Source organism: Amblyomma mixtum, chromosome 4, assembly GCF_055824585.1.
Source record: "Amblyomma mixtum isolate Tamu chromosome 4, ASM5582458v1, whole genome shotgun sequence".
In the NCBI taxonomy this organism is placed as follows: Eukaryota; Metazoa; Arthropoda; class Arachnida; order Ixodida; family Ixodidae; genus Amblyomma; species Amblyomma mixtum.
Window position 1 is genome coordinate 114,703,647 of NC_143015.1, and position 13,292 is coordinate 114,716,938.

Genomic DNA, 13,292 nt, shown 5'->3' on the forward strand with positions numbered 1-13,292 from the left:
GCCGGTTACTAGGCAGGTCATCGATCGTGGGTTTGGTACTTTTGTGGCCTGTTCTATGCCTGCATGAGTTTAATTCGTCGGCGGTATTAATTTCGCACTGCATGCGCAAAGGGTCGGCGCCACGGCGGCGATGCCTACGCTCGGCGGCGGCGATGCCTCCGCTCGCCACTTCGCTCTAAGCGGGTCAAGCTCTTCGTGCGCTTCGAGTAATGCGGCTTAAAATGCATGCGCTTGGGTCGGGACCGGAAGAAATTTCGAATAAAGCGATATTTCGAGTAAAGCGATTTCGTTATAACAAGGGATTACTGTACAATGATAGGGTGTGGTATACAGGCCATAGTTAAGAGCAGTGCTGGTTTTGTCTGGCCAGAGCAGATAAATGCGAGTCATCTTTTGACACACCTTGGGTACACCTCCCCTTCGATGCTTCATATGTTCAATCCGGGACAAACCTTGCTGCGTTGCCTTGCTTGAGGCTGGTGTGTATTCTGTTGGCTATTCCATATTCCGCGTATTCCCCTGTTACCACATGGAATACAACCCCAATGACCGTTTATTGAGTGGACGCCGATTCGACGCCGGCGTTCACTGAAAAGCTTTTTTGTGCTCTCATTGTTTATTTTGCATTGTCTTTGCTTTTGTTTATATTGCTTTTCATTAAGGTATCCGGCCAGTGTTTGTTTGAGAGGGAAGTGATGCCGTAAAACTTGTACTGTTTGTTTGTTCGTGTTCAAAACGGTCGACATGCGAGTTTTAGTTGTGAGAGTTGCGAACAGTGTCACCTCGAAGGATTGCAGCCTCTCGCAACTATATTGACATTGTTGTGGGTTGTTGTATTGTTTCTAGTACCTTACCTTGAAGGTACCTCTTCTTCGATGACTGCCGAGCATGTTTGTAGCTATCGCTGCTGCCAAGTTCTTCAGTTTATTTATGGGCGCAGCCCAGTGAGAAGTTTTTTTCAGTGCCACGTTAATTTGCTTGTCTGTTTTTTTCTTTTTCATGGCATTATAACTACCTCGTGACAGTATTTAACTAAATTACAGCACAAGTACCATATAAACGCGTGTAAGAGCCGCACCCCTGTATGGGCCGCACCCCAAAGGAAATGTTTAAAAAAAAATAAATCCGTGTAAGGGCCGCACCCGAACTTTCCATGACTCAGGCGGGAATTCCTTCTAAATGCACGCGCCGTGGCCTCCGCGATCGGCTCCGGCTGCGAACAACGGTGCGCTTGATCGCGGAGGCCAAGCACGCGCACAAGAGCTTCCAAAAACCGTCCATGGATGGCGCCCGAGGCCGCAGCCATCATCATCGTCAATTTTTTTTTCTCCCCCGCGACTTCCCGCTATCTAATCGCATCAGTATCGCCAGCTCCAGCCTTTTATGGCGTTCGCCGTAGTTTTGGCTTTCGCGTGCTGCCGCCGAGTAATGCAGTTTTAGCACGATGCGCCAGCACCTTATCAGCTACACGGCTGGGAGTTAGCTCTCGAACGCAGCATGCGTGCGGCGGACAGGGAATTCGACGTGGCCGAGAAGTGCGTCCGATGATCGTGCAGTCAAAAGGGTGCATTGAGAAACACAAGCTGCAAAAAGCGCGCTTTCCGAGGAGAGCCGTGTGAGTTTCCCTAACTGCTCTGCTATGTGATGGAAATGCGGAACAACGGCTACGCGTTGACAGTGGACATGCTGCGCGGCTTCTTTGGGATGAGCGTGCACCTGAGCACAACACCAGCTCAGAGTCGAAATACTCCGTGAGTGACGACTGAACGTAGAATAAATGCCGTTCATTCCCTGATTGCTGTTTTTGCTTTAAAAGCAAAAACACCCGAAGATTGGCTCCCGAATCTGGAAAAAAAAGTGCGGCCCTTACACGCGTTTATACGGTACTTCCCTTCATGTCTTCCTATAATTTCACAACGAAACAAATCAAAGTTGGATAAAAGGCCGAGAGGTGCGGTTTGCAAAAGCACTGAAATCATCCTGTTGATACTCATGGTGACTTTGAACGTAAAATTCGCCATAGCACAAGCGAGTTTCTGTTTTGGACAAAGTTGCTATCACTGGTTTATGTTTTAAAAATAAAAAATTGCAATCTACATAGAAGGAAAGATGGGCATTGACAGCACCACCCCGCCTGTGCTCTTTTTGCAAGTTAAAACGGCAGCAAACCTCAACGGAGACCCTCCAACCAATGTCTTCGATGTATCGTCATGACGTCATGGGTTTGCCAGCGAAAATTACATACCTACTGTGGTTTCCAGGAAAGTCTAATTATGCGCCCTGCTTTGCCATGTTTTTTTTTTTACCACTCTCTATTTATAGCACCCCTTCAGAGCACCTTTCTGGTTAAAATGTGAGACTTTTGGAAGCGTGGTGTAGGAGGTGCAACTGGGTGTGACGCATATCAAGAAGAAAGGCAGTTGGGGAACGCTTGACACATGCGAAACCAGTTCAGAAGTGAAACTGGATGGTTTTTCCAGTCAGACCATGCCCCTATGACAGCATTGTTTACACCGCAGGGATGTCTATCGTGGAGTATGAGGACTCTGAAACCCGCAACCTTCTTTCTGCAGAGAGGGTGCACGCCTACCTGCGTACAGTAGACTCCACCTGCGCTGGTTACTGCGCGAACATTTCTGCAGAGATCTGCCTGGTCGGGTGGAGAATTGGAAAGTAAAGAGTGATGCTCGACCAAAGATTCATTAGAGAACAGACATTTCGATGCCCACCCGACACATTAGGGGTTCACTAGTTTGGAGTCGGGGGCATGTTTTTTAACTTGCCTGCGAGCTATTGTTCGGAGTTCATCGCCATGCAAGTCAAGAAAGCAGTGGTGAATGCCCCACTTGTCTTCGACCGGTTCTCACCACAAGGTCCAGCGAAAAAGAGCAGCAGCAATGCTTTAGAAATACAGCCCAAGCAAGAAAAAAGGAAATGTAGTAGTCAAGTTCGTCCAAATTCTGAGAAAAGCCTGCACGCACGAGCACAGACAAGCGGTTGGCGGTAGAGTGTAGCAGCGATGTATTTCCTATCGATGCTGTCATTGGTGAACTCTCTTAGGGTGAGATGCGGGTCTTGAAATGAACATTTTTATTTATTAAAGATATCGTAATAAATTTAGGTGTGTATGTGTTTCTTCCTCTTTCTTTCAAAAATATTAGTTTCAGTATGTCTCTATTAGTTTCCATATTATAGGAAAATAAATGAAGCCTAAATAGTGTGTTATGGGTCATTAAGGCACTTTCTGCATTTTTTTCAATTGAAATGGGGCTGTAAACAAGGACCTGTCATCTGGAGCTATGCTAAACCCAGGTTGCTATTCCCAAGCAACCTCTCGTGACCAATCATTAAATTTACTGCCACCTGGGACAGTGTGCAGTTTGCTCGCAATCAGGTGGGCACGTTGTGATGACACCACAAGGTTGCTGACTTAGGTGGCCCACTTTCCTCCTAGGCTGCTTCTTGGGATTTTTTGTGGATTTTTCGCTCACGGTCAGTGACGCCGATGATGCCGCCAGAATGTGTGCCACATGAGCTACTCGCTGTAGTGTTAAAAACTGTACTGCTTTTTTTTTTGCCTTTTTTGGGGGGAGGGACTTTATTGACTCCGATTGACACATGGTCTGTGTTATGGCTTTATAATGTGCTGGGTTGCTTCAGATTAAACAGTTCGGAGTTAGCACCCATCCTGTCTTCAGTGTCACTTCTGTGTTCCGTGTAGTTTTTTGTGCCGCCCTCATGTTACAAAAGTTAGGAAACGAATAAAACTGCGCAAAGAGTACGGGGTGCACAGCTTTACTGGTTCGCTTCAAATGTAGCAACTAGCCCGCCAGATTGTCCTACAAAAGTAAGGCTTAGCGGTAAATCAAAGTCTAGCCTCTCTGTGAGGCAGGAATGGTACCTCTGTTTCTCAACCCTCAGACAGACACTCTGCTAATTGTACCGCGGATCTGTTGATGCAATCGGTTCAAAGGAGTTAATACTGCGTTCCTAGCTAGCAGCGCATGGTGAAAAGCTAAGAAAAAAGTTTATGGCAAGGTTGTAAGTTATTCTTGATTTGCTTTGCCCACATTCAGGCCATTTTTTGACACAGTATTACTGGGAATTGCCTGGCAGCCTGTACAAAAATTTTTGCTCATTGCACTCCATTATGTTAACACAGTTGTGCAGGTTTGAAAACTTGGTGATGAATTTTTGCTGCTAAGGCTTTGCAGTGGGGAACACAGTAGCAAAAATTCTACCTTGACAGCCTTGCCTTAAACTGAAACTGAGATGGTGTAAACTGCTCTTACAGCTGACAAGCATGTCTATTCTTAGCGTTAAATACGCTAACCAAAATATTTTTTACATGCGTTACTTTTAAAGCCAGGAAAGCATGACTTCATGCCTACCTGCTGTAAAGACCATTTGTCCTGGCCATTTGCCTCTCACTAAAGCAAAGTGTAACCATAACATTAGGATCAGCCCACAGACTTGGACATGGCTGATGTTTTTTTTTATTTCACTACCGGCTGAAGAACAAAATTTTGCCTCGTTATGCGACTGTTCGAATTTTTGCATTGTCGCTGACCACGGCACACTAGCAGATGCACTGCCTCGTTGTTCTGCAGTGTTGTGCTCTTTTCTCAGCTCAGAAACCACTGCCATCATGCAGGGGCCATCCGGAGAGGCCCGAGCGCATTGTCAAGCCTTGGGAGGTCTTGGGAAAGCGGGGACTGCTTGACCAGTGCCTCCTCCTTGATGTGAGTACATTGAACAAGGACTAGGGCCATGCATGCATCTTTGTTTGTGCTTAGTTCAGCTGGCACTTTAATTAGTTAAGCTAAAAAACTGTCATTGAAAGGAAGGCATTGTGGAGTTGCCCCACGTTGCTGCATGCACACCTCATTGGTGCTCTTGCATTGTCATCATCTCGGCTAATTTGGCACTTCACTTCCGGTAGTTCTCGCTCACTGAATCCACTGAGTGGCTAAGGCATTTGGTTGCTAAACCCAAGGTTTAGAGATCAAGTCTTGGCCATGATGGTCTCATCTTCACGAAGGTGCAATGAAAAAAAGCTCCTGTCTTCTGTGCACTCTTGGTGCATGTGAAACGACCCCAGATGGTCAAAAGTAGCCGAAAACTCTCCACTGTGGTCTCTCTTATAGCCAGTGTCCAGCTTATACATTGAACTGTACATGTCTAACCTACTATAGGAAGTTGTTTTGGACCCGCTGAGATGGCTCAGTGGTTACAGCGCTTGTCTGCTGGCCCGAAAGACGCGGGTTCGATCCTGGCCGCCGCGGCTGAATTTCGATGGAGGTGAAATTCTAGAGGCCCGTGTACTGTGTGATGTCAGCTAGTGCACGAGAAAGAACTCCAGGTAGTCGAAATTTCCGGAGCTCTTCACTACGGCGTCCCTCAGCCTGAGTCGCTTTGGGACGTTAAACCCCAATAAATCAAATCAAGTTGTTCTGGGTTCTTTCTTGTGTTGTCACTTTGTACTTGTCGTTTTCTTGTAAAATGGAGTCTCACCTTAATATATCAAGATATGCAAATTATTAGCTATATCGAACTTTTCTTCAATATTTTAACAAACACAAGAAAGTTAGGTGGGCGATGAGATTAAGAAGTTTGCGGGGATACAGTGGCTGCAGCTGGCAATGGACAGGGTTAATTGAAGAGACTTGGGAGAGACCTTTGCCCTGCAATGGGCATATCAGGCTGGTGATGATGATGATGAAGCACTTTTGTTGTATTTTTTGCTGCTTCTTTGTAAGTGTCGTACCTCCTAGCTGTGAAGCTAGCCCTGCTCACTCCATTTGTTGTTCAAATGTATGCCTTGCTCTCAAGTATCTGTGCTGGGCCAAAGCTTCCTCAAAGCATCATATAAGTAGTAGCTCAAAAGCAACCCATCCTAGAGTGCATCAGTTTGTTGCCTGAAGTTGCTGAGCATAAGAGGCGCTGGCAGTGGAGAGCTTCATGCATCCCTGTTCTCGCTTTGCAGTCCCGGTCGGCCACCATTGAAGAACTGCTGCTGGTTCATGAGTGAGTTTCAAGTCAGTAGTCGCTGGCTTTTTCTATCCTTCTCTGGCCTATACGATGCATTTCAGAGAGAGTTTTGGCCACATTCCTATTCTTTTTCACATCCCAAGTAATCTGGTTGAGACAGATTAGCAACGGCAAGCCTGACCGGACACACAACGGTTACCGGAATCTCATTCTGAGAGCATCCACAGACGCTGAAAGAATGCAACTGTCCATGCTTGTAGCACCCAGGGTAGGTTTAAGAGATTAATGTGCAATGCACTATAGTGGAGAGCCCGCCTTTTGCGGTGAGCGTCTTCCTCTTAGAATGGCAAGGTATCTTCTAATCCTTTAATATGTACGGCCAAGGCAAGACAGACGATAGGCATCTTAGTCCGATTCTCTTTCTTGCAAAGAGCAAAAAAAAAAAAAAAACTATGCTGGTACTACCTTCATATATGAAACAATTTCTAGTCTGTTGCATGAGTAGCCGTTGGTTTGTCCTCAGTCCTTGTATTTGTCTTGTTCATGTTATATTGGTTTGTCCAAGTGCAACTCTGATGTCAAGTGTGATGTTTGCTGCGTTGCCATCGGATCGTCCTCTGCCTGTCTCCTATTCACTGCCACGCTTTGCTGCATTTGACTTCACTGCACTTGATTTCAATGTGCCTGATGTCTCCGCACTCGACTCGTCCCCTCCTGTCGTGCAGCAAGGAATATGTTGCCACAATGCGTGGCTCCCAGGAGCTGCGGGGTCGAGACCTGATTCGGCTGCAGGAGAAGTACTCATCACTCTACCTGTGTCGTGTGAGTGGTTCCATGTGTTTCCAGCAGTTGTAAGATCTGGGCTTCTTTGTTGTAACCCTGCAGGCCTTCCTCCCTCTTATGTGTTGTGTGTTCTGCTAGTCTGCCATTTGCACAAATCTCGCAGAGATATTTAAAAAATGGCTGGTGGTTTAACATTGCTAGGCAGTAATGGACACCGTCGCTACATAGCTAAAAGTGCGATTGAGATGTCCTCTGACAGAGGGAGTCAGTTATGTGCCTTTCCTTTTTAAGGAAAGGTGCATAACTACCTCAAATCTTGTCTTTGTGTAATGCTAAGACACTGACTGTGTTCGCATGACTCATCAGACATTGCATTTTTGTGCTCGTTCACTCATTGTTCACTCATTCGTTCCACTCACTCACCTACTCGCTTGCTCGCTTGGTCACTCCACGCACTCATCCGCTCGCTCGGTCACTCACTCACCCACTTGTTCGCTCGCTGAGTCACCCAGTCACTCCATTCACTCACCTACCTGCTTGCTCGATCACTCCATTCACTCACCCACTTGCTCGCTCAGTCACTTCACTCATTCACCCACTCACTCGCTCGGTCATTCACTCACTCACCAACTTGCTCGCTCGGTCACTCACTCACCCCGGTCACTCACCCACTCGCTCGCTCGGTCATTCACTCACCTCACTCGCTCACTCAATCACTCACTCAATGCTGTGTGTGCACCCTTCCTTCCTGTGTTCCTTTTGTTGCTTCATTTTTGCTGCAATGTTTAAAGGGACAGTGAGGAGAGCTCTATTAATATTTTTTTACAGCAAAATCTGATAGTTCGGCATTTCATGGCTTTGTTGCCACTTGGCTGGCAGCGAAAGATGCATTTATTTCTTGGAAATTTGGATTCGAAGTTGAAAAAGTTTTTCCCGCCGCTCTGATTCAAACTTGGGATTCTCTTATGACGACACAGGACTAAGTGACGTAAAACATGACGTGCAAATGACGTAACGCAGACTCCGTGATTTCTGGCTGCTAGCAGTGCGGCCTAGCAGCAGCCGAAAAGAAAGCTGCCGCTGGTCGCACGGTGAAGGCATCTATCGGCTATTGCGGCCGTCACTACAGTCGCTTTGTTTACGTTTGCACCGCGTTTTGCCAGCGTTACGATGGATCCCGCTCTCGAAGTCGCCAATGAAGTTCTCGCAAATAGACACCTTTAGCATACCGTGTACCTTCTTACCGTTAGCGGAATACCGAGAGCCCGCCTACCGCCGGAGAGCAGGCGCTGATTGGTCCCGATGCTGCAGGCGCGCGCGTAGCTGCCGGGTACATGGCGCCATCTGGCGACGTCAAGGAGATTTGCGCATGCATTGCGCCTCAGTGATTCGTGGCTTCTCATGTCCCAGTGTTGCTAGAACCATTGTCCAATGACGCCATCAGGCTTGTACTTGCGAGTTTGGCCTGTGGCGGCAATACCTGTATTTTGGTTCTTGCTCTTTTCTACGTTACAAGAGCTTTGTTGTCAGTATGAGTGGCGTTTTTGTAATCAGGAGCCGGTATTCTGTCGATACAAGCCAACTTCAATTTCTCCTCAGTGTCCCTTTAAAGGGCCACTGCCCAGGGTCCAGACATTTTTGAAAAACAAGCCCACTGCATAGATGAGGCATCGAAGATAACCTCTGCAAAATACTAGAGCCATGCGTGCCCCGAAAAGCTGCGAAAATTCAAATCAAAGCCCGCTCGTTCTTTCCTTCAACAAAAACGGGCCCGGCCCACTACTCTGAACCCCGTTGACGTCATGGGGGGTTACTTTCGCTGAAGGCACTCCATTGGTGCATCGTTCTGACTGACGGGAGATTGGGCGTAGCCTTGGCGTCGCGTCGTCTGCACAACGCTTTCCGCAGCTCCTTCTGTTCTGGCTCATGCCTACAAACCCGCATGAAGGAACAAAAAAAAAAAAAACTGCGGAGGGAGCGTGCGGCGCCAGCCTTGAACCCTTGCCATAAAAAGTAAAAAATAGTAAAACTGAGGGAGTTGGTTCGCCCCCCTCCCCCTGCCGTGATCACCTCACGAGACGCTGTGCGTACGCGCTCCCTTCTCAGATTTTTTTCTTCTATGCAAGCCCCCCAAAACAAGGTTTTAATTACTAGTGCAGCAGAGCCTTTCCCTCGCTCGCCCACTTGACCGCTCCGCACACACACCGCTTATCTTTCGTGCATCTTGCGTACGCCTTGACTCCAATGAATGACATATGCTTTGGAGCGGAGAAAAGACACAAACACGCATGGAGAAAAGCAAACGGGCGGTTGCCGGGTCCGCGCTTCGCCGTGTGTTTCGAACACAACCAACTTCCGCCCCTCCGCTCGTGAAACGGTGGGGAGGCCTAAAAGAAAATGAAAAGGTGGCTCGTTAACTGGGAATGACAAACAGATGTATGAAAGGATGCGCTCGCTAACAAGTCTAGGTGGTCGGGCCGATCGCGCCTCTCGATCGTTCAGTGTGCGGAGAAAATGCAAAAACCAAGAAAAGAATTCTATTGGAGGCGGGGCCATGACGTCGCCCTGTGACGCACTCCACAGACACCACGCCTCCAACTTACACCGGAGAAGGAAGGGGTGATTTTGCCTTGCCGATCCTACTCGACGAGGAGCGGGAGAGAAAAATTTCGAGGAGGGAATGGAAGGAGAGGAGGCTCGCTCAAAGTGAGGTAGAGAGTGTTTGGGACCATGGGGTGGGCAGGGGCCCTTTAAGGGGGGAGGCTACCCTTGAGCATAAACTTTTTTATTTCTTGAGATATCTGGATGAAATTTTCAGGGTAAGCTTGTAGCACAAACATTTGAAGAACTACCAAGTTTCATGGAGCTGTGCCTCTGGTTCTCAAGTTATAGGAGTATATCAAGGTAGTTCACATGGGTTCCTTGGGACATGCCTGGAGAATCTGCAAAATGTGCTGGCACTTTGAAATTCAGCATAGTCATTCCTGGATAGGTACCCCAGGGCATGATAAGGCCCTTTTTTGTAAATTTCTTTGCTGAAAAATTTTAGCACAGCCCTGAATTTAGTGTTACTTATTAGACCTTCATTAACCAAATTTTAATTGTTTGTTACAAATTCCAGAGACAATATCTTAAAAAAACGGGCTTGTCTTGCCCTCAGAAATTTATTCAGGTATGGTGCAAAAGAAACCTCATGAAATTCTGATAAGTGGTTCCCAAGATATGGCTTTCCCTAGCAGCCACGCCAGGCAAAATATTGATTCTGAGAAAATGGCCTTAGAAGATTGAGAGAACACCAACTTTTTTGTTTCTTGAGATATCTTGATGAAATTTTCAGGGTAGGCTCACAGCATAAACACCTGGAGGATTACTAAGTTTCACAGCGTTGTGCCCTCTGGTTCTGAAGTTAAAGGAGTATATCGAGGTGGTTTACAAGGGTTCTTTGGGACAGGCCAGGAGAATATGCAGAATGTGTTGGCACTATGACGTTAATTTATGATAATTCCTGGATAGGCACCTCAGGCAACAACAAGGCCCTTCGAAAATTCTTTGGTAAAAAATTTTAGCAGATCACTGAATTTAATTACTACTTAGACATGCACTAATTAACCAAATTTTATCAACAATTCCAAACACAATATCTTCAATAAATTGGCTTTTCTTGCCCCCCAAAATTTATTTATGTATAGGGTAAAAAGACCACACAGAAATCCGATGAGTGGTTTCTGAGATATGCTGGGGTGAGCAGCCATACAAGGAAAAAAATAAAAAAATTCAGAGATGATGACATTTCCAGGTCTAAAATGATCCTGCTGAATAGCTGGAGCTGTCTCCGTGCTTTCTTTTTTTTTGCCGCCTCTGAGTTGTCACTTCATTCTGTTCCTCAGCCTTGCCCATGCGCAGGGCATCTTTCTCCGCCGCTGACCGACCCACCCGTACATATCTAGGACGCTGGACGCGTCGATGCAGTCGTTGGCAGTGCGCTTCGCCATGCGGATGGACCTCATAGAATGTGTCCGTACACCGAACGCCTGTCGCGTCTTGAATTTCGTTGTAGGCATCGTGACCAACCGCGCAACGATCAACAAGCTACACGACACTGTTCAAAGGGCACGGCGACAGACTGTAAAGATGGCGATCGCAAAAATGGCGAAAGGCGAACACACTGCACAAAGGAGAGTGAGCAGCCGGAGCAGACGCCGCGCAGGGAGCAGCCGGCGGAGACCATCGCGTCAGCGCACGCAGCAGCCAATAGCAGCCGCCCGTTCCCCCGCGTTCTCGAGGAGCGCGCGCTTGGTCCAATCGTAGCCTCGGATTTCGGACGCGGGAAACTCGAAAGCAGCCGCGAGGCCCCCAATCAAAAGCTAGCCACGCCTCGAGCACGCTGTCGCCGTCGCCGCCGGAAGCAGCAAAGAGAAGCGCAAGAATTCACGAACAAAACAAGACCAAAATGGCGGTGCTCGGTTCAACGTGGGAGAAATGGCGCGCGCGCGAAGTTGGGGCATTTTCGGCGCTTGCTCGCGGCTCAGGGGCCGCCGTGGCGTGTTATATTTCTAATTTTCAATATTTTTACGGCGAATTAGGCATTGAAAAATTACAGAAAAGGTAGTTTATAACATATACAAACGAAATATATACTTTTCCAAAACTCGACTTTTTTGCGATTTTTTGGTTTTGAAAGGTAGCGTCCCCCCTTAAGTGTTGAGCCATTGAGAAAAGACTCTAATATAGTTGTAAACTGTGGCCCATCATCTTAGTTGCCCTTAGTTGCCCCTTGTAACACATAGGAAGAAAGCCATTCTCTTTATCCTCGCAGGAAAGCTTCTCCAGTGCATTGCTGGCAGCTGGTTCCTTGCTCCAGCTTGTGGACGCTGTCTGCATGAAGAAAGTGAGTATGGGGCACTTTGGGCACGGGGCATGTTGTCTGGGCTTACTGAGCTGTGTGGGGGTGGATGCCGGTGTTGTGGATGGGCAAGTCATTTGGGCATGCCCCCAGGTGTGTGTCTGTGTGGTGTGTGTACAGGAGGGGGAGGTGTGGTTTTAGTGCTGTGTGTGAGGGAAAATTTTTGAGGAATTGTGGCGATTCTTGGAAACAGTGCTGGAAAGGGGCATGACTCAGTGGAAGCTGTTATTGAGAGAGCGTGAGCTCTTGGGAGAGAAAAGTTTTACTATACTAACAACTGTGGGCCTGCATTGTTGCTGGCTATCAGCGAGTGTATATGTGCCATTACATTTTGTTTCAGTGTTGTTGTGTGTAAGGTGGACAGACAATGCCTCAGATGAAAGTTAACTTCTTTTTTTTTCCGTATCCACCATGGTAGTCCAGTTTGGCTGTGAAACAAGTGTTCTATTTTGATGGAGGTGAAATTCAAGGATGCCTGTGTACAGAGATATGGGTGTATGCTAAGCACCCGCTTATGTCTTGAACTAATCCAGAGCCTTTCACTAAGGCTTTGACTCATAGCCCACAGTGTTGCTTGACACACACAAAAAAAAAAAATCGTTGCCATTGTATTCATTAACTATTGATGCTTGCTTTCTTCTATTTCTGCATTTTTGTGTCAGTGACTGCCCACTTCTGTGTTTCTCTTTTAGTCGCCCGTCATTACTGTTGTCATTCGCGTTTAACTTGAGTGTCGTAGCTAAGGCAGATCTGCGTGTGAATGTGCAGTGCCTGAATGGCATGGCTCTGATCCGGCCTCCTGGTCACCATGCTGAGCGTGACGAGGCCAGCGGCTTCTGCCTTTTCAACAACGTCGCCATCGCCGCTCGGCACGCTCTCGACACACACGGGCTGCAGCGGTGAGCACCGTACATATTTTATGGATGGAAGGAGCTTTAGTTTTAAGACTTTGTACTGATATTCAAAACTGTGCCTTTTTTTTTTTTCCTTGATTATGTCACAAACCTCAAACAGTTCTGTGTGTGTGTGCAATACAATATTCACTGTGGTCACGTTTGTGTGTCTTGTACATTTTATGTCTGCATGGGGTTTACTGACACGACTAATTACAGTGAACCTGACTAATGTGTGGCATGCATTCGTTATGTTAAGAGGGGATTAGGGTCTCGAAAACTTTAATTTTTGTTTCTCAGCGTATCATGCTGAAACTTGTCGTTAATTGCTGATTTCAAATGAACATTTATATTTCAATTATCTCATCTGAAAGGAAAGATATGGCAAATTAACATGTCCTAATAACCATATTTGCACTATATAAAGCGACAACGAATATGACGCGAAGGGAGAGTTTGAGATGTCACAAAAAAAAAATCTCACGATTGTAAGTCAATCGGAGCTTGTTCAAGCCAATTAAGATGAAGATTCAGAAATAACGGAGATGGCACGCAAAGATGCAGAAGCAATGAATGCGCCTGTATTATCTGTATTATTACATCTTCGACCACAGAAAGCAAACGTAGCAGGGGGCAGCAGAAAGTTAGGTTGGCGGATGAGATCAAGAAGTTTGCGGGGATACGGTGGCCGCAGCTGGCAAAGGACAGGGTTAATTGGAGAG

At 46.9% G+C, this 13,292-nt stretch overlaps 1 protein-coding gene across 2 annotated transcripts in view; it reads left to right on the plus strand.

The window, feature by feature from the left end:
- Positions 1-13,292, plus strand: part of LOC149347975 (protein deacetylase HDAC6-like) — a 47,668-nt gene that overhangs the window by 20,476 nt on the left and 13,900 nt on the right. For both annotated transcript variants that reach the window (XM_089587808.1, XM_089587811.1), the window contains 5 exons: positions 4,655-4,742; positions 5,987-6,027; positions 6,717-6,813; positions 11,591-11,662; positions 12,446-12,576. In XM_089587808.1, coding sequence (XP_089443934.1) covers positions 4,655-4,742; positions 5,987-6,027; positions 6,717-6,813; positions 11,591-11,662; positions 12,446-12,576 — 429 coding nt within the window. The remainder of the gene's footprint in view (positions 1-4,654; positions 4,743-5,986; positions 6,028-6,716; positions 6,814-11,590; positions 11,663-12,445; positions 12,577-13,292) is intronic.